The sequence below is a fragment of the Gallus gallus genome, chromosome 1 (assembly GCF_016699485.2).
Source record: "Gallus gallus isolate bGalGal1 chromosome 1, bGalGal1.mat.broiler.GRCg7b, whole genome shotgun sequence".
NCBI lineage: Eukaryota > Metazoa > Chordata > Aves > Galliformes > Phasianidae > Gallus > Gallus gallus.
Genome location: NC_052532.1, coordinates 67644639 through 67666327, shown reverse-complemented (window position 1 = coordinate 67666327; position 21689 = coordinate 67644639). Strand labels below are relative to the sequence as shown.

At 43.9% G+C, this 21689-nt stretch overlaps 1 protein-coding gene and 1 long non-coding RNA gene across 7 annotated transcripts in view; one reads left to right on the top strand and one right to left on the bottom strand.

Annotated features, from left to right (window-relative positions):
• Positions 1-63: 63 nt before the first annotated feature.
• Positions 64-20943, top strand: LOC121109063. Its single transcript, XR_005862182.2, has 3 exons — positions 64-1360; positions 1806-1908; positions 19235-20943. It is a non-coding gene; the product is annotated as an uncharacterized LOC121109063 (long non-coding RNA).
• The window catches only part of RASSF8 (Ras association domain family member 8), an 80013-nt gene continuing 67085 nt past the window's right edge, over positions 8762-21689 (bottom strand). For all 6 annotated transcript variants that reach the window (XM_046904313.1, XM_416437.8, XM_025142102.3 and 3 more), the window contains 3 exons: positions 18036-18925; positions 14733-14877; positions 8762-13992 (listed from right to left, as the gene is read on the bottom strand). In XM_046904313.1, the coding sequence (XP_046760269.1) occupies positions 13871-13992; positions 14733-14877; positions 18036-18925 (1157 nt within the window). In that variant the 3' untranslated portion in view covers positions 8762-13870. The remainder of the gene's footprint in view (positions 13993-14732; positions 14878-18035; positions 18926-21689) is intronic.

Below are 21689 nucleotides of genomic sequence, written 5' to 3'. Positions count from 1 at the left end.
ATGGGGGGGGCGGAGGGGGGACGGGGAGGAGGTGCGCCGAGGGGGCGGGGCCGCGGCGGTGCCATGGCAACGGGCGGCGCGGGGAAGCCGTGGCGCGGGCCGCGCGTTCCCTCAGGCGGCGGTATTAACGGGACGAGTTAGCTCTGCCCGCTCGGCCTGAGCGTTGGTCGGGGCTCGGCCCCGGAGCCCTGCGCTGAGGGAGAAGCGCAGATCTGTGCTTTCTCGACAGCCGAAATGGGTTTGCTCCTTTGCTTCGGAACTGACTGTGGTGGCAGGGGAAGCTGTGGCTGGAAGACTGAGGAGATATAACGTGGTCGTCTGAGAGGAGGAACCTGGATTCCAGCCCTGCTTTGCACCGTACTGATGCATTTTATGTTACAAACTCGCTGGAAACAAACAAATAAAAATGGGTATGCACAGGAGCCAGGGCTGCAGCTGGCGCTCTGGTTTCCTCTTACCTCATATTAAGACCCCAATATCAAACTATTGCACAGTAAGCGACTGCTTGATGACCCTGTGCACACTGCAATGAGATCCACAAGAGAGACAGAGCGTGCATCTCCGAGCGCAGCCCTCAGCCAGAGCCCTCCCGCAGCGGTGGGAGACGCAGGGCTGAGCCTCCCTGGGGGAGAGCGTGCCATCCAAACCACCTACAGAGAGAAATAAATGCTCTGCTTAGCAAACTTTTACCTCAGTACGAGGCTGCTCCTCTTCCTGCTGCAGCTTTTTTGTGCGAGGAGTGGTGCCCTCTGTTGTTCCAGAGAGAAGTTGCTGTGATTAAGGGGACGGAGCGTGAACGTTTGTGTTTTTCTGGTACGACAACATCTTACAGATGCTCTGGTTTTGATGTACATGCAGCTGGCTGGGTCTGACAGCTCAGTGTACTGTGCTCAGGAATTCAGTTTCCAGAGGGAAGCCCAAGAAGGAGGCATCCGTAGGGGGGTACGTGCCAACAGGATGAGTAGGAAAAGCCTGGTTACTATCAGGCTTCTAAGAAGGTAGAAAATACACCTAGAATAGGCAAGAACTGCTCCTTAGAAGTGCCACCAAGGTAAATGAAGAGTGTGGGAAAATGTGTGGGCAGGAGTCAGAGCTAAAGCAGCCTTCAGCGTCTCCTTACACCTGAGAGAGAAGGAGTTACTGTGGTTTAAGAGGATGCTGTCATCAGGCAGTGTTTGTGGGCACTCCTAGTCCACCCATGAAGAAAAACGCCTGTGTGAACTTGGGACTGCAGCTTGTTCTACAGAACAGAGAAACGGCTAAGTGAAGATCCATCCATCTATCTGCAAAACATGAAGCAGATATACAAAATGCCTAACAGCTGGTCATGGGGGCAAGTTCCTGTGCTGTAAATTACAGGGTAAGTACAGTTATTTCAAATGACCTTCAGGAGTAATCTGTATGCCATGCCCCAGGAGCCATCTCTGGGATGTGTGCTGCCATCGGTGTCTTGCCAGCTCTAGAAGGCATTTCCAAAGAGTCCAGCTGTTTCCTGCAATCGCTGAGTGCTGTCTGCTATAACTGTTTTAGAAGTATGCTGTAATATCATGGGTTTGCTTGGGTTTAGTAGGGCTGTACATTCAAAGAGGCAGAGGGCAATTGAGTTGTCTGTCAAACTCAGTGACAAGGTACTGCATGTCCCTTATTTTTGTTTCTCTCTCTGTATGTTTTCCAGGAAAAAAGCTGCCTGGTCAGAAAGAGCATGCTTGTAGCTTAGGGTACCCCAGCCTTTTCCCTAGTGAGTACAGTCACATCATTTGCATCTGTACAAGCCTGTAAAGTGGGGATCTCTTCCATTTTCACAGACGTTGCCTGTGAGTCCACACGACATGACACTGCCATCGAGAGAATGCTTCTTTGAAGGCACTTCTGCACTGTGAGACGAGCTTCTGGCTGAGCCAGAAGGAGGTAGGTGAAACTGCAGTTCAGCCATGCAATAATGAATTACAGCAGAAGCATCACTGTGAGTTGCCCACTTTTTTGATGCATGGTTTCAAAGCACTGTAGATTCTGATGTGTCTTCAAATCAAAACATGCCATGCGTGGCTGCTGCTTCTGCCACGGGAACTAAATCTGGCTATAATCAGAGTTCTCTTTTTTGTTTTGTTTTGTTTTGTTGCTTTCCTAGCAAAATAGGCAACTTGTATTTGCTGGCATAAGTATCAGTTAGCTGAGTATGGTTACCTTAAGAAGAAATCGTAATAGACTCAAATTTTTATCTGCAGATGCAGCCATCCCAAAATTGCATTGTTCAGATTGGGTCCCTTTTGTTAAGTTTGTTATCCTCCAGTTACATTTTCACGCTCTGGCTTTAATCAGACACAGATGCCATGAAATGCCATGCACCTGTCTGTGTGCATCAGAGAATGTATGCATTTTTATAGCCAGAATGAGACAGAACAATGCCAGGAGGATTACCCTTATTGTTAGGTCAGGCTCTGAATGTATTTTTACTTCCTGAAGCTGAGAAACTGGTGAAGGTAACTGGAGTCTTGATGATCTGCACTATAAGAAAACAAACCAGACACTTCATCATATAATAGCTTGCTATTGTTAATTCCAGCTTTCCCTCTTTACACTCCCTGCCAATGAACTTAAATTGACTTAATCCTGCAAGGAGCCAAATTCCTCCTGCATTTCTGAAACCAGTGTGCTAAAATCAATGGTGGATGAAAATGTTCATTTTGCAGGATAAAGCTTCAAGTTTAAAACAAGCTAATTAGATCTCATAGGTAAAATCATAGTGGCTATATTGACTGAACTGGTCCAACACTTGAAAACAGAGATATTAAGAGTCACGTCTTTTGAAGTGTTTCCATTGCTTAATTTGAAAAGCAGATAAATCTTTTGCTTTCAGGACAAGATTAATCCTCTGATTAAAGGGTTAGGAGCAGCTTCCTCTGTGTAGGATATTTTGGTAACTCCAGACCACAGTGCTGCTTACTATTGAGCTGCCTCTGCTCATTTACCTCTTGCTCAAGAGCTCGAGACCGGATGCTAAGCCAGATGGCCCTCCAGCCTGAGCAAACCACTGTTGGACAACCCTGCTTTTTCTGTGAGATCAGAATAGACATTTTAGTTAGTGATTCACATCCAGAAGTAGGTGCACAGAGATGATGAGCATTCTGTGGAGGTGCTTCACCTCCCTGGGCCTTCGTTTTCCAATTTAACAAAAGCAACGGTAGTACTGACTGCCCTGACTAAATGCAGATATGTTTGTGTTCATATGCAATGGATTTTCCTTCTTGAGAATTTTAGGCTGTGTTCCAGCAATGTCAAACAGGCAATTACACCAGATACTCACTCTTCTCAGGCTGCTGGGCCAGATTTTGCATTTGCTCACAATACCCAAAGTAAGTGGTTGTCCTGTCTTATTGCGTGCCTGGGATAGTCCATTTGTCCTACCAAAGCAGGTGCCAGAAGCACCTAGAAGCAGGTGCTTCCAGCTGAACAGCTCCCCAGGTAACTGTGGACAAAGGCAGCAGTAAGAACTTCATTGAGCAGGCCTTGAGATTAGATGCCATCAGCTGATTATTTACTGCTTTGTCAAATGCCTGTGGCTGCACTAATTATTATGTAAATGGCAATGCCTTAAAATGATATTTGATCTCAGAACGGAGCAGAAGCGTTAAAGTCTTTGTGCTCAGCCTCATTGAGGGGTGCTCCTTCCGTACCAGTCTCCAGAGTCAGAAAACAGCTGCAGAAAGTCAGCCTTCTTCTATAGTTTAACCTTTGAGCACTTTCTCTCTTCAGCCTCTATAATACCAAAGGGTTTCTACAGACAACCGTGAAATGGCAACCTTTCACAGCAGAATACTAGGTGCTCACATGTTGTCAGGACATCAGCAGACCTGTGGAAATACTGGAATGCTTAGGACCACTGAGCACATTCAGCCTGCTCAGTCAATCATTTGCACTGATCAGCTACAACATGCTCCACGTAGCAGTTGGGAAAGGACTTAGGTTGCCTCTTATAATAGCATCACTTTGAAAGAAGTGGTTGAACTGAAGTTGAAATAAGAGGGTTTTTATTCCTTTACTTACCTTTCCTTTTTAGCCCTTTGGAGAAAAAGCAGTTTAAAGCTAAACAAGAATTCACCTTCAGAAACCCCCCATCTTCTCCTATCAGGTCTGCATGTTGCTCTCACTTACAGTAACAGTAACTCAAAGTGACTTCTTGTTATCCTCTTGGTACCATGAAGAGATATACTTTATTACAATAATATCTAGATGGCACAGCCAAGATCAGGACCACAGTGGGCTAAGTACTATTTGCCAAACAAATGGGAAATGAGGCACGGTTCCCCACAGGGCTTGCAGTATATACAGACAAAGTCAAAGGGGATGAAACAGCATTATCTCAAGCTTACAGCTGGGGGACTCCAATCCAGGGGGATTATATTAGCTCACCCAGGGTCACACACAGGAAATCTGTGGCAGAGCTGTAAAATAAAACAAGAACTTCTCAGTCCCAGGGAAATACACCAGGCACAGTGGAATGTTTCAACTCACATCAGTAGAGGTTTTAGAAAGCTACCAGGCCTGAGCGCTCCTTACAGACTGTGGGAACTGCATCACTTGTGCCTCAACCACGCTCGCTGCTACACGGACACAGCTCTTTGTAAGCATTACTGCATCCTTTCTGAAATCACACATATAAAGATGGGATGTTGTGTATTTACATGATTCTCTCTCGTGTGCTGTATGCCTCGACAATCTGCTTTCCAACTAGCTGTGTGACTGCTGCTCCAGGCATGTTGGCATGTACTGCTGCCCTCTCGTGTAGACCTCGTTGTAATTGCAGTGATTTGATAGAGTCCAAGGGGCAAGATTACCCAGTGCCCTGCATCTACTGAAACCTTACACACCACCCTTAGCTAGTGGACATCCTTACCTTTCTCATTTAGCTGCGTCTCTGTCTCATTCACGCTCATTTTGATCATGAGACAAGCTACATACAGTGGAGAATCCAGGTCATAGTCGTGGTAACCACAATGCAGATTTTTTAGGTCAAGCCAACAGTTAAGACAACATTACAGCAGTGGTGGTGTAGGTAAATGATGGCTGGTGTTCTTGGGTTTTTCATCAGCTTCCCAGAAAGACAGTTCTACCTCACTGATCAAAGTTCATCTCAGGTTAATTCTGACTGTGAAAGTTAGATAATATTTTCTCACACATAGCATTTGATCAAAAGCAGTTTGGTGAATCTAGTACAAGGGATATATTATTGCAGGTTGTGACACGTATAACTATATGTGTTACTAAGAAATTCCAGTTATTCCCCATTTAAAGGCTGGCCTGCATTTTATTTTAACAACAGCTGCTGATGGTACCCAGTGGTACTGTGTCACTGCCTCTAAAGCTGGATGGTTCCCATGGCTCCCTTCACCCTCCATCACACAGGTTGTGAAAGAGGCCGAAGGGCAAATAATCAAGTTACAGACACTTTAGTTGGTGCACATCTTCCATTCCTCCCCCCACCCTCCCCTACCCCTTCCTATCCCCCCCCCCCATTGTTATTTGCGTTGGTTTTCAAGTGGACCTCTCATAAGTCCAGCTGGAGCTCCTCTGAAGATCTTTTTCAAACTTGTGTTCATTAAAAAGAAATAACAGAAATTTTTGTGGTTGATGCCCCATCCCTGGATCCCATTACCTTACTTTCAAGGTAAGGCTGGATAAGGCCCTGGGCAACCTGATCTAGCCATGGTGTCCCCGTTCATTGCAGGGGAGTTGGACTAGATGGCCTTCAGAGGTCTCTACTCAACTCTAAGGATTCTATGATTCTGTGAAAACCTTTGTTCCTTCCACCTTGGTTCAGGATTAAGTATTAGTTCTTCTATATTGCATTTTCTCGGTAGATCTCCAGTTATTTACTGCCTTTTTTTCCTGCTGCAAGGAGGTAGAGCAAGGCAAAGTGCATAGCTGAAACAACAAACACAAAATAGTATGTGCAAAAAATGACAGAAAGGGAAAACATAGCTGAAACAATAGCATCAATTCTGTATTTAGGAGGAACAGTATAAATGAAAGCATGCTACTGGGGAACAAGTCAACATGTATTTAGTTAATGAAGTAATTTAATGACAGAGGTGTTGGAAATAGCGTGGATCTGTTGAAGGCCAAATATGCTTCCCTAATGTGTTACTGCACAGCAATCTGTCCTATTGACTGGACTTCACAGGTTTGTAACCCTCCTTTTCCTCATACACCCGTGACTCAGAGGACTGGAAACTGAAATCAAAGTAATACATAATTAACTCATGTGGACCAAAGCAAATACCAGAGACTGACATCCAGCTGTCAGCTCTTTCAGTTGAGAATCACTTCTGCTGTGTAGCTGTTACACCACATTAAGCTCCTGGATGACTAAATAAAAAGGATTACTCTAATGATACTCCCTCACTCCATAAGAGCCTATAGAGACTCCTGCAGCCCATCCATAGTCAGGGATTCAGATCTGAAAAGCATCTCTAGAAAATAAAACAATCAAAAAAGTATGGCTATTCTAGCCAGGAGTTGCTGCAGAGCAAATCACATGCATGGGAAAGAAACACCAGGGCTGCCTACGGGGCAGCAAGGAAGTTTCCTGCCAGGGGCACACAGACACACCAGAAGTGGTACGTGGACACTACCAATGGCTGAGCTGATGAGTCAAGTGGGGAGGGTGCTCGGATAAGTTTAACACCTCTTTGAATCAAGTTTCTTCTTGCATTAGCACATGACAAAGAGGCTCCCTGCAATATCTGGACTACTGCATCCAGGCCTGGAGCCACCAGTACAAAAAAGACGCAGAGCTCTTGGAACGACTCCAGAGGAGGGCCACTAAGATGATCAGAGCATCAGAGCATGATGAGGTGCTGGAGGTGCTGGAGCACCTCTCCTGTGAAGAAAGGTTGAGGGAACTGGGATTGCTTAGCTTGGAAAAGGTTCTAGGGACACCTCATTGTGGCCTTCCAATACTTGAACGGGGCATATAAATAAACAGGAGGGGGAATGGCTGTTTACAAGGGTGGACAGTGATAGGGCAAGGGGGAATGGTTTTAAACTGAGACAGGGGAGGAGGTTTAGGTTAGATATTAGGGGGAAGTTTTTCACACAGAGGGTGGTGACGCACTGGAACAGGTTGCCCAAGGAGGTTGTGGATGCCCCATCCCTGGAGGCATTCAAGGCCAGGCTGGATGTGGCTCTGGGCAGCCTGGTCTGGTGGTTGGCGACCCTGCACATAGCAGGGGGGTTGAAACTACATGATCATTATGGTTCTTTCCAACCCAGGCCATTCCATGATTCTATGAAGTTGCCCACCAAACAGTAGCTTATGCTTAGCAACTCAAAGCCATAGTTTGGAGACATGACAGCACACAGAACAGGGAACTCACCGCAAAGAAGGGGACAAAGTACACAGCATACCCATCTGGAAAAACAGAACAAACCAGTCCAGCTGAGATCGTCTCCATCCAGTATTTCTGGAGAAAATTAATGATGAAACAGTGGCTGACCTACACAGTGTTCACTCATTGACACTAGCTACATTACCAAAGCTAGCAAATATACCATTTTCAAGAAAGACAATAATGGACAGTCACTTACTGTGTCCTACTTCAGACACTAGAGAACTTAGTTGAAACAATCATTAAAAATTGGAACTACAAAGAAGTATCACCTAGCTGACAAGGGTGTGACAGGCAGAAGAACTCAGAATAGCTTCTAAACAATATGGACTATTGATCTGCTTTGGCTTTGCAATTCATTAGTGGTCCAGCTACACCAAGCTAGTTAGTACTGCAGCACCACTTTGTTCTTTAAAGGCAAAGCAAAAGATCAGAACTACTAGCTGTGCCACTGGCTCTACTGGAGCACGCTGGGAAGCCTTAGTTACCACAAAAAAGCAGCTAGGTGACTCCCACAGAAGCAGAAAAAGGCATCTTTCAGGAGAAGAGGTCCTCTACAAACTTACATGGTCCTGCCAGTACGAATGCTGCTAGCTAGGGCTTCAGTGAAGTTCATGACCTCGTGTCTCTGTCAACAGCACTACTACTGTTAGCTCATTTATCTTCACATCTAATGAGTCTGAGCTCCAGTTGGTTTAGGAAAAGAGATTTGTTGGGACATTAGACTAAGGACTGTATTTGGATAGCTTAACTTAAATAGTTCCCTGGATGTGGCAAGTTCCCCTGACCAACAACAATGAACTCAAGCGATCTTCATGTGCCCTGCTGTCTTCAGCACAGGGATTAAACCTGAATCAGGCCTTCAGGTCTCTGTTAAAGCTTGATCTCCTCCTGCTGAAACATACACACCTTTTTCTTTGAAGGTTCTGTATATTCAATCTGATTATCTGATCACTCTCTGATCATCGTCTAGCAAACCCTGCCTCTCTGCTTTAAAAGTTCTATTGCCACCGAGTTGCTGACCCTTTCTGTTATTTGGGGATGTATATGAATCTTAGTGGCAGTTCTTCAAGTAAAAAAAAGCTCCATCACCCCTTCAATTTCTTGGCTGTATCTGTATTGAAAATACCGTATGTGCACGCTTTCTGGTAGAGGCCCCGCACTGACCAGGCACGTGTCCCCTGCCCCCAGGTAAGCTGTCATTTGGGAGCAGCCACTGTCACGCTCAACACAAGGCCATTTTTGAAAGCATTTGAGCTCCAGACACACAGAACATCATCTTGTTCTTTGGTGGACACAGTTCAGCTGTAGATGAGATGTATGCAAGAGGTACAGTGCAATTCCAGCAAACCATGAACTGTAAAGACCCAAAGTTTCAGAGGGGAATTTATTGTATGGGAGCATAGTCAATATCTTTTGTCAACCATTCATGAGAATAATCAAAAATAGAAGCTTTTTAAATGACAAAATATAGTTACATATAGTACAGATTTTTATCTTGCATTGAAGCAGAGCAGTAAGAAAACGCTCATTTGTGTTTTCACAGTTAGTTGGCATTGCTTCTCAATGTTAAAGCTTCAGCAACTCAGATCTTCCAGTCTGAGCCCCCAGTGAGTAGTTTCACCAGGTGGCCATATTCACGAGCATGCATGTCCTCTGCATTTTGATACCCTTTTTACTAAAGATACTGGACGTACTTGATCCATCTCGGAACCGCTTGCATTTTCAGAGGTACCAAATACGCTTGAAATGAAGCATCCTTGCTGCAACAGAAAAGACTTTTCTAGCAGAACATGCTTTTAGGCCCAATTCAGAAAACACATCTGTGCTTAAACTCTATTTGGTTCAAAGGACTCTGAATTTATCCTTTAAGACCACCTCTACTCGTTCCGTCCCTCCTAAGCGTTGCACGGTGGTATGAAGCATTAGAACAGTATTTGGTCGCACCTGGAAGTTGCTTGCAACGCTGCAAAGGATTTGAACGTTCTTCAGCAGTCCATTTACTCAAGGCATTCACTGCATGCATGTATTTATGTATATACTGCACACATACTCCCAGCCATCCCACAGTATTATTGCAATAACTCCTTGCTGGTAGAACAGCTTATATACCAAGTTTCAGTTCTTTAGCTTTCTATAAACAGAAAAAAAGGGGAAAAAAAAACCAGCTGAAGAGAGCTAGAGCAGCTTTCAATCAGTCACTGTATTGGCATTGAAAGCTTTATTTTGAAAACTTTAAGCAGCAATACTGAATAAATAGAGTGATTGTTTTGTCATCTCCATACAACTGATGGCCTTCATCCAAAACATTAAAATACTGTAGCAAACAAACATGCATGTTTCAATGTTCTGTAAAAAAAAAAAGTGTAATATAAAGTAACACTCGGACACTTAGCAATTTTGATACAGTACAGACCGTTAGAGACTCTTTTCTGGAAAAAAAAAAAATATCTGAATACAGTTTTGGTATTCACATGGATCATTAAGGCCCAATTCACTCGAGTTAATGCACATCAGGAATTTATATGCTTCAAGATAACTCACTAAAATTACAAGATCTGGTTTTTGTTCATACTCATATGATCCCAGTTCACTAAAATATACTCTTCAAGCTAAAAAGAAGGCAATTATTGCCCCAAGAGGAGACTTACTTCACTAAAAGATCTTTTCCCTCTTACCTCACAATGAAAGCATGTTTGTGTATTGCTAATGCTAGTGGTAGTTCTCTTGCTAAAGAACTTCCTTCCAGCTTGCTGGGGTTTATAAAAACAAGTAATCACAAAGCTAACATAGCATTTTCAGAAGCAATTCAGGCACTTGGGAACCTAAGTCCCACCCAGGGATAACGGGAGGCAGGTTCCTAGCTCACTTTTCAAAGTGGGATTTGCATTTCTCCGTTGCTTGGGCATTCAGAACGTTTACCTTGGCATTACCCTATTGGCTTGTCAGTCCGTCACTCCCCCTTCCCCCAACAACATAGCATCACCACCAAAAATAAACTGCATCCTCATGGATTGGAGAGGTAACAGTTAATTTCCACGAGTAATAAACTTCAGGAGTTCTCCATATAAATTCCCCGTGCACTGGAAAACAGTGCTCACGTATTCAACTATTTAATGCAAACAAAAATAGTTATCATGCTGGCCAGCACATAATCTGGCACCTGTTAGAATGAGTACGCGTAACTTCTTTTCTGCTAATGCCCCGTGAGGAGGTTTGAAACACTTCTGAAAATGAATTTTTCTGTATTTCTAAAAAAAAGAGTGAGGTTCTGTAATTGATCACAAGCAAAACTCTTAGCGCCGTAACGTGAGGAAGTTTTATAACTGCAATACATTGTTCGATTCACATTTAATGTGATGGCATGCCACTTCTTTTTGGTTTATTTACAGAGAGGGTGAAAGTGCTACAAAGCTTTAACCTGGCTGAAATTCAGTAAGCAACAGGAGTACGGGGGGAGGGAGCTGCAGATGGCTCGCCGCCTCACAAATGGCACGTTCAGACACAAAAGCCTCTCCTTTGCCACAGCAGTGGCTGAAGCTGTAAACGTTTTCTAGACCACCCTGACATACGCTAAAGCCCTGATAAGGAGGATCCCCTTGGTGCTTCAGTGGCTATTTTTGAGCCGGCTCTAGGCTGGCACTTCAGTCAAACAGCTGCTGCCATCAGCAGGTGCCATTTTTTTTTATTTTTTAACTTCAATGGGAAAATCCCTCCTTGGTTCTATTAGGAAACCATAACTCAAGCCCTCCAAAGCTGCTCTTCCCCTTCCTTTCAATGCTTGTCCTCCTCCCTCTAACCTCAGGAATAACCTCACAGAGAAAAAGGGCAATTTGTTTTTTATGATCCAAGAGCTCAGTTCAGCTCAAACTGGTATCTGTGGGAGATGGACCAGTCACTTAAAGTCTGACAACAACGTTAGGTGGGTATGTATGCTCATCTACCTTAAACTGCTTCATCTCAGTACAAGGCTAAGATTGCAACGGGCTTTTCCTTGCGTTTCCCCCCGTCCCCATGCAGCATAATTTGGGCCAGACTTTGCAAGGTGCTGAGTGCCTCAGTTCTCTAGTGTCAAGAGGAGGTGCTGAAGATGCAAGATATTCACTGGAGAGGGCCATTTATTCTTTTTCTGTAAATTGAACCCATATTGTAAGGCATATATGCTCAAGTACCTTGGACAGATATTGTCCTGAAACTATGTATATTTTACATTTTTTTTTTTAATATATATATATATCTATATACACATTCTCTTTTTAATACAAAGTTATGGGCACAGTAAACATGAGCACAGAGTTGTGATAAACTAACAGTAAAATTGTGAGCACTGCGAAGGTTCCTTGGGTAGGAACATCTCATTTTCCAGTTTACTCACAAGGAAAAAAGAAGACCTGATAATTTAAACGGTAAAAATTCAGAGTCCATTTGGAAAGGTCCTTTATATATTCACAGCCTTATCTGTTGCTGTTAGTCTAAGTACAGCAGCATTTTTAGAATATATGATGCCATTAATAAGTGGAAAATAAAAAATGCATTGAACACTCAAGAGTCCTTCATCTTCTACTATATCTGATAAAGCTTCTGTTTGTCAGTATGACTAGGAAGCTCCTTTTCTTTAAAAAAAAAAAAAAAGAAAAAAAGAAAAAAAAAGGAAATTGAAATTAACATTTATCTGCACATCAGTAAATCAACACAAGAGGATGCTAGGAGTTAAAAATTTTCTATGGCTAAAAAGCTTGGAGTTTCCTACCAGCGGTAAAATCCTGACCCTACCAAAGGTATTGGGAGTTTTGTCATTTTGCCACTGATTGAACTCTGGGGTTCCTCTTTGTTTTTGTGCTCTGGGGACCTAAATATTAAACACTACAGTGACAGCACTGTGACACCCTCTCGCATCTTGGTGACCTCAAATGTGTGGATGACGGTTTGAGCTGTTGTTAAAACAGGAAATCCAAATGCAACTAGGTAAGGTCCATCCATTCTCTATCTCATCCATGAGGCTGTAGCCTCCTAACGTATATCAGGTGTCCAACCGATGCCAATAACTTACTCTGCAAACTTGGTATGCATGCTGTCAACCCAATTTCAAGACCCACACCCAACATGCGACTTGGTAGTATCTTTCTGAACTAAAGCCATTTTGTCTAAACCTCGCTTTGATTGCATTAGAGTAACGTTAAGATAAAATGTTCTCTCTCTGTTGGTCTGGGGTTGTTGGTTTTTTTTTTTTTTGTAAAAAAACATCTACCAGATCTTTTAATTTTCTGTTTGCATACTTCATGTTCTGTGAATGACTGAGCAGCAGTACATTTTCAAAGGGGTTAAAGTCTACCATTTTACACTGGGAACCTGGAATGCAATTGGCCTAGCTCCGCTCAAGTCAGCAGAAGCTCTGCTATCGACCTCATGAGACTCTGCCAGGTTTCTTCCCTCCACAAAAGCTGGGTGAACTCTGGAAGGCTGGGAGAGGATGCTCATTTGTGTTGGTTTGTTTTTCTTTGTCCTCCAACAGCATGATTTACTGCAAAACAAGAACACTGTAATGGCTATTGGCAGAAATAAAGTACAAAATCACACACAGTGAAAGCCTCTTACTCTCTTTTGGTAAGATATATGAAGACAACTTCTTACATTGTTCTTTTCTCAAAAGGCATATACAATGTGGCAAAATATTTCAAATATACATTCTATATAATAAAATATCATCTAACTAGTGCATCCTCAATCGTATGCTGGAAATATTCTTACCAAGCTAAGGTTTTAATTCCGTCAGTCTTTTGAACACTAGGTGCTTTGCTCAAGGCAGATTCAACAGCAAGTAAATCCCACAAACTCTCTTTTCAAATCTTAAAAGGTAGCAACGGATGGAACATGACATATGACCCACAACAGAAATGAACAAAGTCAGTGGTGAGAAACCATTTTGGAGGTTCAGCACACAACTCTCCGCATTGCAAGTTGTTGCACTTGGTCAAATGGTGGATGTCTGCACATGCAAATTAAAGTCACCTTGTCAGACTGATGTACAACCATACATGACCATTCACAAGTTAAAAAATAAAAAATATAAAAGGTCAACATTCACACGTCCATTGATTAAAAGGAATAAATTAAACCTCAAATCAGTTGCATACATGGTTTCCTTCACCCTCAGTCTTTTATTTATGCCTATACATGGAATAATACTTTCCCAAATGCTTCTGAAGTGGCAAAAACCTCCATTTGGTTTTGCGCTCTAGGTGTGTGACAGCAACTTCACCATTGCCAATAATGAATTGAGACAGTTCCTCTGTCTCTTCAGCATCAGTGCACAAGGTATGGCTCCAAGTAGTGTGTTGGAGGAAGAAGACAAAAATTAGGGTGGCTTAACAAAAAAAAGAAAAACAATAACAAAACTTCTTCCATTGATCATTGGCAGAACAAAAGAAAAGTGTATTGTGTCCAGGATACCTTGCTAGGTCCTCTCCTAGAGGTATATAATGTCATACATAAATGCCCTCCGGGTTAAAACCAGACGACAGGGGATTCTGCAGAATCCGAAGGTTACTGGGGAGCTGCCTCGATGATCCAGGGCGCTTCAGTGACCCCGACTGAAACGTCGGCTCTGCACAAGAAACAGGGCAGTTAGAAAAGTCATCATCAAAGGTAATGTCACAGAACACCTCCCCCCTTCCTCCCGCTTACTGGCAAAGTTAGTGCAGCTTAGAATAAAAAATAGTACTACATACAACAAATAATTCAAATGCCTGAATTGGAAGTGATGAGATCTGAGGTGCACACTCCCTACTCATTTCAAAATAGAGAGCTACTCAGTATGATTACTATCCCACAAGGAACACACACATAGATACATGCAATGCATTCATGCAGTAGTGTGCAGAAAGAGCTTGTACCTATATATAACTCAAAGCTGTCTGCCCACTTAAATGACAAACTTCATATTCTTCAAATACTGATGTTTAAGGTCTGGTTACACTGTCTTCTCTCCCCACCTCCCTACCCTATGCCTTTTGGTTTGAAATTTTATGGCTCAAGAAAATGCTACAACAAAGGGGTCCCTGCAAGCAGATCATGGGATAAAATGTAACACAGCAGAGGCTGAACCACAGCAATGAAGTTTCTCCTTGTGCCACAGTGAGAGAAGAGTTACCAATACACTGTTTTATTTATAGCTTGCTAACTTGCTGGGATTAAGAGAAATATTTCACACCATACTCTCAGTATTTTGCTAGCTTCTTTGCTAGCACAGTGTTCACTTGATGTGCAAATGCTGGTGTTAATGCAGCGGGTACACATATTGCTATCCCCTTCTCCCTCCTGCCCAACCCATCCTGGGTGCCGCACCTCTCTCAAGCTCCACCGGTGGGGCCTCCACCTCAACAGGGTCTGCTGGCAGCACTGTGACCTTCGTTCCTGTTTGCTGGATAAACTGTTGGAGGTTGACCTGTCGCAGCTCCTTTGTCAGTTGCTCTAATTCTTGCTCCCTGTCCTGCAGGAAAAGAGAAAACATCTGCTGAGCAGAAGCAAGCAAAAAGCAGCATAAAGCAGCATTAAAGGACTCTGTTTGCAACTGGGCAAAATTCTGCTCCTCATCTCAGTGAGGAAATGTCTTATTTTTAAAACCAAATGCGAATGAGAGTTGAAAGGTATTTTACTCTTGTAATTTAGAAGGCAAGTCACCACTCACTACTACTTGTTACTGGAGTTATTGGTGGTCTACTTTCTTTGATTTTTGAATGAGCACTTCTCCTACCTCTGCCAGAAATGTCCAGCATGACTTGGACGGCTCATTTAGTTCTTCTGTTCCTAAAAGAGTATTTCCTTTCTCCTCCTGTTCTTTGCATTTTCTACCTAGAGTCTAAATTCTTATGGACAGAGCCGTCCCACTCTGCAAGTGTTTTGTATGCTGAGGTCTAACGCAGGCTAGTTCACCAGCCCTTCACAAGTACAAAAGATGACTATATAGGCTCCTTCCCCATGCTCTGTGACTCTAACATGATATGCAGTACCTACAGCTCCAATAGACAACAGAATGACAGCCTTAGAATATCATTTTTCTCCACCTTCTCGGCTGTCCGCCAGCGAGGCTGGCACACAGCTGCATGTAGTACTCCTCAACAGACAGGAGGGGCTTTGCTTATTTGGCCCCATAAACAATGAGCGGCCTACCCAAGCAGCATGTCCATGGGCAGTTCCATTTCATGAGTGTTGCTATGTTCTCATTTTGGTGAGATGTGGAGGGTGAGTCAACCTTCCTCTCCTTAATTATCTTGCATAAGCAGAGGTAGATGTGAACTCACAAGAACAGGGGAAGAACAGTTCTGTGGATCTGTTGTATGAACAGTCCCAGATAGCACAGCCTTTATTCACTTCAAACTTGTATGACAGTAGAGACTGAATTCAGCAGGTAGTAAGAAAACTGACAAAAGTGATCCAGTGTTTAAGACTGTAAGTGCCAATGGCTTTGTAACCAATGTGTTTTTGTTTAACCTGTTCAGCCAGTGCAGGCTGTATGGCTGGCCCTAGCTCGCTCTCTGTGCCAAACTTGCTTCCACTCACTTGCTAAGAGCTTTTGGATGAACTGGGCTGCCAGATGGGATTAGGCCACCTCTACGTGTTAAGACAATTCCACAGAAACAATTCTCCAATTCCCCATTACACTCCACAACTGTCTGTAATTAATCCTGCGTTGCCACATTTTATGAGATTATAACAAAGCTGCCACCAAAGATAATTCTGTTCCTAAAAAAAAAACCAAAAACCACTGCAATCTGCAAGGGTAGCAGATCTTGATTTATGAGGATCATAATCATTTGCTCTTGACATTTATCAATTCTGAGAGAAAATTAGGTAAAAAAATGTGAAGCATCACCCCAAATCCGACTGGGTTAAGATCCTGATTTAATACTGACTTGTGAAACCTTAGTGAGATCTTTTGCCTGAAGAAGGGCGGTGAGTTTTTTTTGTTTGTCATTTTGCTGTTTGATTGTCTGGTTTTGGTTTTGCATTCGATATCTAGAAACAAGTAGAGAAGAGTTCTGCATCTGATCTTTAAAGAAATATAGCCTCAAATTTTAGAAAGCGATGTCTACTGTGGTGGCTACAGAAATGATAGAGAATGATGATAGAGAAGAGGTGGGACAAATCACTAAAGATTTCTGAAAAGCCTACTCAAAAATCCCCCCCTGTGTTCTTATCGCTTTCAATTTACTGAATCAACATCTTCTTTCCTTCCATACAGAACAATCTAAAAACCCATCTCAACTTTTATAGTTTCAAATCAACCAGCTCTATCAGTGCTGATATTTAACTTTCAGCATATGAAACTATTCCTCTGTTCTTGACTCTATTACATCATTTTGGGAGCTATTTTTTTTTAAGCTGATCTTCCAGACCACTGCACCTTCAGCTTTAGAACGAGTTTGAAAGACCCAAACTTGCAGGAACTTGCCTGAGAAAGTAAAACCCTCACCTATGAAAAAAATGAAGCAAGAGTTTGAACTAAACTGCAGCCTCAGTAGGAGTTACTGAGGACATCTAACATGGGTAGTGCCTAGTCCTACCCCGCATGGTACAGTGAAAGTCCAGGAGTAAACCTGATCCCCAAAGTCACAATTTCTCCTTCACTTCTCTGCTAGCAGCTGGGTCTCCACTGATACTTATTTTTTCATGCTCTATTCAGTTGCAAGTGACGTCATTACCTTTTGCAAGGAAGCAGAGACTGGATTCTCTTGTGTCACATGCACAGCTGCTGGAGGCGGAGAGAAAATGAAATCCTGACTACCAGCAGGTCAGACACGAGAAGGGAGATGCTGCTCTTTAAAACAACAGCCCTGAAAGACAGCAGCTATCTTAACTCTACATCCATTTACCCAGATGCTGCTTTTAGACCGTTCTTTTTAATTCATTATCTTCGGAGGCAGAAAGACCCAGCAAGAATCAAAACTTCAGTCTCAGAAAAGGTACGATGGTGCCAATTCACTGAAATTTAACTATACGAGGCACTCAGCTGCCAAGACCTAGGACCTAAATCCTTAAGATATCTAACCCCAGACCAACAGGTGTTGAAGATAAATGTCTGGGAGGGAGTTTGGCTGAGAGCACTACGGTCCTGTTCAGCATCTGCAGTACAACCTTTCTCTGCTAGCCCTGCACGTGCTATTGTTAGTGCAGAAGACATTTTTGAGCATCAAAAGCCCAGACCCACGGCAGAGTAGCACTCCCTCCACGCAGGGCAAAGGGCCAGATGTACTGCCACGGACGTGACCACGCTGCCCTCAGTGAGCCCAACTGATATTAGCTCTGGTGTTTCTCTGTCATGCTCTGCTGCATGGCAAAGATATGCTCTGAATGATATCTCAGAAATCGGCGGGCAGCCAGCGAGTGGTGGCAAACTAAAGCTGTGACCGATGGGAAAGAAACGGAGCCTGCACATGAATAAGGAGAGGCTGCGTGCGATAGGTGCAATTCTAATTATCTGCTCTTCAAGAGAAGTCTGAAGAGCAATCTGAAAGTGGGAGGAACATTTTCTTCCTTTTATTCAAGTTCACCACTGTGAGTTTCTTATGCTTTTTTGGTCACCTCAAAAATTCATTACAATTACATCTTTGACTGTTCTTTAACTATGGATAAAAAGGTTGCTCTTACCTGTAGCCGCTTGGTAGCTTGGCCCAGAGATCTTTCTACAGCTTTGATGCCATTTTCCAACCTCAGACTCTGCTGGCCCTGAATATCGATTTCACCTTTCACCTTCTCGATCTTTTCTTTGACCTCTTCCTCGTTGACTTGGGATTCCTGCACCTCCCGGTGCAGCTTCTCTGCCTCAAGGCCGCTCTCCATGTTGTGGATCTGGGACATGTAGTCCTTCAGCTTGCCCTCGCACTCCAGGATGCGCTGCCTCATCTCCTGCAGCTGCTCCTTCAGCTGCTTCTCGTTCTCCTGCTCAATCTGCAGCTCGTTTTCCCAGAACTCCTCTTCTTCGATCTCCACTTCATTTCTCTTGATCTTCTGCTCCAGCTTGAGGATCTCCTCCTCCAGGCTGGCGTTGTACTTCTGCTCCCAGTACCGGATCTCGGCCTCGTTGGACTCCAGCTGCTTCTCAATGCACTGCAGCTTCTCCGTCTGGAGATGAATCAGTTTCTTCAGCTCGTCCGCCGTCGTTTTGCAGTTGTTGAGCACCTTCTGCTTGAACTCGGACTCCTTGCTTTTCCCAAAGATGTCCATCAGCCCTTTCGCCCCGCCGGTGAAGGTCAGGGACTTCCTCTTGGGCTCCCTCCTCTTCATGGCCTTGTCGTTCTGGGGCCGCAGCTTGGCCAGGGGCGGCAGGCTCTGCCGGTACAACGTCCTCTCGGGGATGCGAGCCACGCTGTCCGAGGTGGGCCGCTCGCTCAGGGAGGGCCCGGTGCGGCGCAGGATGAGCTGCACGTCGCTGGCGTACTGCCCCCACTTGTTGAGCGACACGATGGGGTTCTCGTGCGGCGCCAGGTGCCGCTCGGTGTCCCGCCACTTCTCGATCAGCGTGTAGCGCCCGGTGCGCCCTGCGGGACAAAGCACAGCCGTCACCGAGCGCCAGGGGGCGCCGCCGGATAAGGCCGAGCCCGGCCCCGCCGCGGGGAGCCCAGGCCGCCGGCACGGCGCTCGGGGCGGGAACGACTTCCCGTCGTCAGGGGGAAGGAATTCACCTGCAGCCACCGCACCAGTTACACAAAGATGCGAACAAAGTCGACTGATTCTAAAGCGTGCGTTATCACAATAGGTCTCTCAGCAGTTCCGCAATTACCATTAGCCTTAAAAACATCGTTATCTACTCTATTCTAACGCTATACATACGTCCGCTTCCATGACAGGTCATCATTGAAGTGGTAATTTACATCAGCGAACAAGCCCTTAAAATGACAGTCGTTTGCCCAGCTGTGAGGTGGGGAGACCACAGTGGCCAAGTCTACCTACTTACGAGTGAGGGCTTCAAGAGTGCACGAAGATTTAACTGATAGAAGTCAGCAAAACACGGCAAGCAGGATAGGAACTGCATCCAACCCCATAGCGCATTGTAAATACGCGATGCCAGGTAAGTACTGGGGAATATAAAAGCCTTTCAGCACAGTAACGCGCTTGACCAACGCTGGGGAATAGATTGAGAAGTTGACTGTAACAGTACTTCAAAAACAAGTTCACTGTGCCAGGATACAAACTCAGAGATTTTTGCCGACCCACAGCACTGTTCATTGATCCATGAAGATTTATAGTCTGCAGTAGGCATCGGTGTTGTTAGAGGAAGAATAAAGCCGGTGCTGCTCACCAAAGCACGCTGACAATAAAATCCAGGAGAAGAAAAACGAAGTGAAAGCGCACTACGGAACCCAGGACAAAGGTTGTATTTTACCACTCTATTTTGTTAAGCTTAAAAGCTTTCAGCTTTCATCTTGTAATGATGGTAATGCTACTAACGCTGCTGTGTCAGAAGCAGCCAGGTTCAAAGAAGTCTTAAAACTGTAAACAGGAGTACCGCTCGTGGAGCGATCAGCATGCAAGCTCTATTCACTGTGCTATTAAATGCGTTACTTAAAAGAAACAGAACAGGAGGCAAAAAAGAAAAGGGGGAGGGGATTAAAGCTAACAATCTCCACCTAAAATGAAATAAGGAATTAAGCAAAGCGCTTGCCAAGAACTTTCCAATTTAGATTAAGGTTCCAAATCAACATGCGGTCCTAAATAATGAACTCGGTGCTCAAGAGCCACATAAAGGGAAGTATTTTGTAGAAGTAATATTTACACAGTTCAGCAGCCACACCTGGAGTGCAGCACCAGTCTAAAACAAAGCTGTCCTCGGCTGAGATCATTAGCTAAGATTACTGCATCCAGGCTATTTATGACACAGCTCAACAATACCTGCACACCCACAACTGTGATGTTAGCTTGCGTTAGAGGGGATTCACTCACAAATTAAAGGGCGAGCGAGCTGATTCAAAACTAATGACAGAACATTTAAGAACACAGACATGCTTATAACAAACTGCTGCTTGTGATGTGCTACCATCAACAAGGAGAGAGCAGGCTGCTCTGATGGCTGGCAAAGAACAGCTCAATGCCCATGTGTTTCTGCTTCTCATTTGTTGTCCAAAAGCCTTCTGAACTAACTTGTGTTTATCCAGCACCTTGCAGAACTCAGTCCTTCACTCACACAGATCTTATCTAAAAAATGAACTTGTTTTATATGAGCAATCTGTGATGTCCATTAAACCATACGGTGCTTTTCCAAGCTGTATATTTAATACATTTTATTTCATGCAGTTCATGAAATATCTTCAGGTACAGTTAGATAAGCAGTGAAACAGTCAATTCAAGGAGCTGCCAAAGCAGTGTGTGCCTCGCTAGTGGATCCTTCACTTCAGAAAACACTTCTTTCCTTTTTATTTATTTATTTATTTTTCAAGAACACCATTTCAAACCATTGCACCAATGGGAATGGTACAGAAAACACAGCCCAGTTGGCTCAGTGCTGTATTCTGTGCTTTCCTCCATTCGTTAGCCCTTTCAGTTGGCCAGCTCCTTCTCATGAATGCCCTGAGCTGTTCCGCTGAGCCTGACGTGAACTATATAGCATTAACATCTCAAAAAAATAATCAAGAATTCATATCTGCTATGCAAAACTGCTATGCAAAAAAAAAGAGGAAATGTGGACTCCAGAACTCTGACAGCCCGCAGTGACCCTGTGCACAACAGTTTGAATGAGGCTCTTCCCAATGCTACTGGGCAGCGCTTACTCAGTGAGACATCCAAGAGCCTCCTGCAGCCAGGATCCTGGGTCAGCCTCTGCTCCTTCGCAGTCAAACACTGAGGATCTGAATGCTCATCATGTGCCCAACAGAAGTAGTCTTACTTTGGAATTGAGCTAATTTGGTAATTTAAACACAGATTCCATTAAAATGAACTGTGATTAAAGTACTGAAATACAGGAAAAATGTAATTGAGCAATTTTTTTTTCCTTTAGACTCTCCAGGGGTAGACATTTTAATTACACTCCATAAAGATAGTAGGACACATAACTATTATTCACTTAAGGCATCTCTATAGACATCGGTATTTTACAGCTGAAAGAGTACACGAGTGATCTTCCTGCTGCCAAAATCAAAATGACATTAAAAGGGAAGTAGCAGTAGCAACATTTCTCATGCACCACTTCTGGCAGGACTCTAATTTGAGTGGCCATCAATACTGCTTTTCAGGACAGAAATGATTCATCCCTTTTCTTTGTCCCATAGTGCATGATGCTCTGCACGCAAAGCATTTCAGGGACAGGCA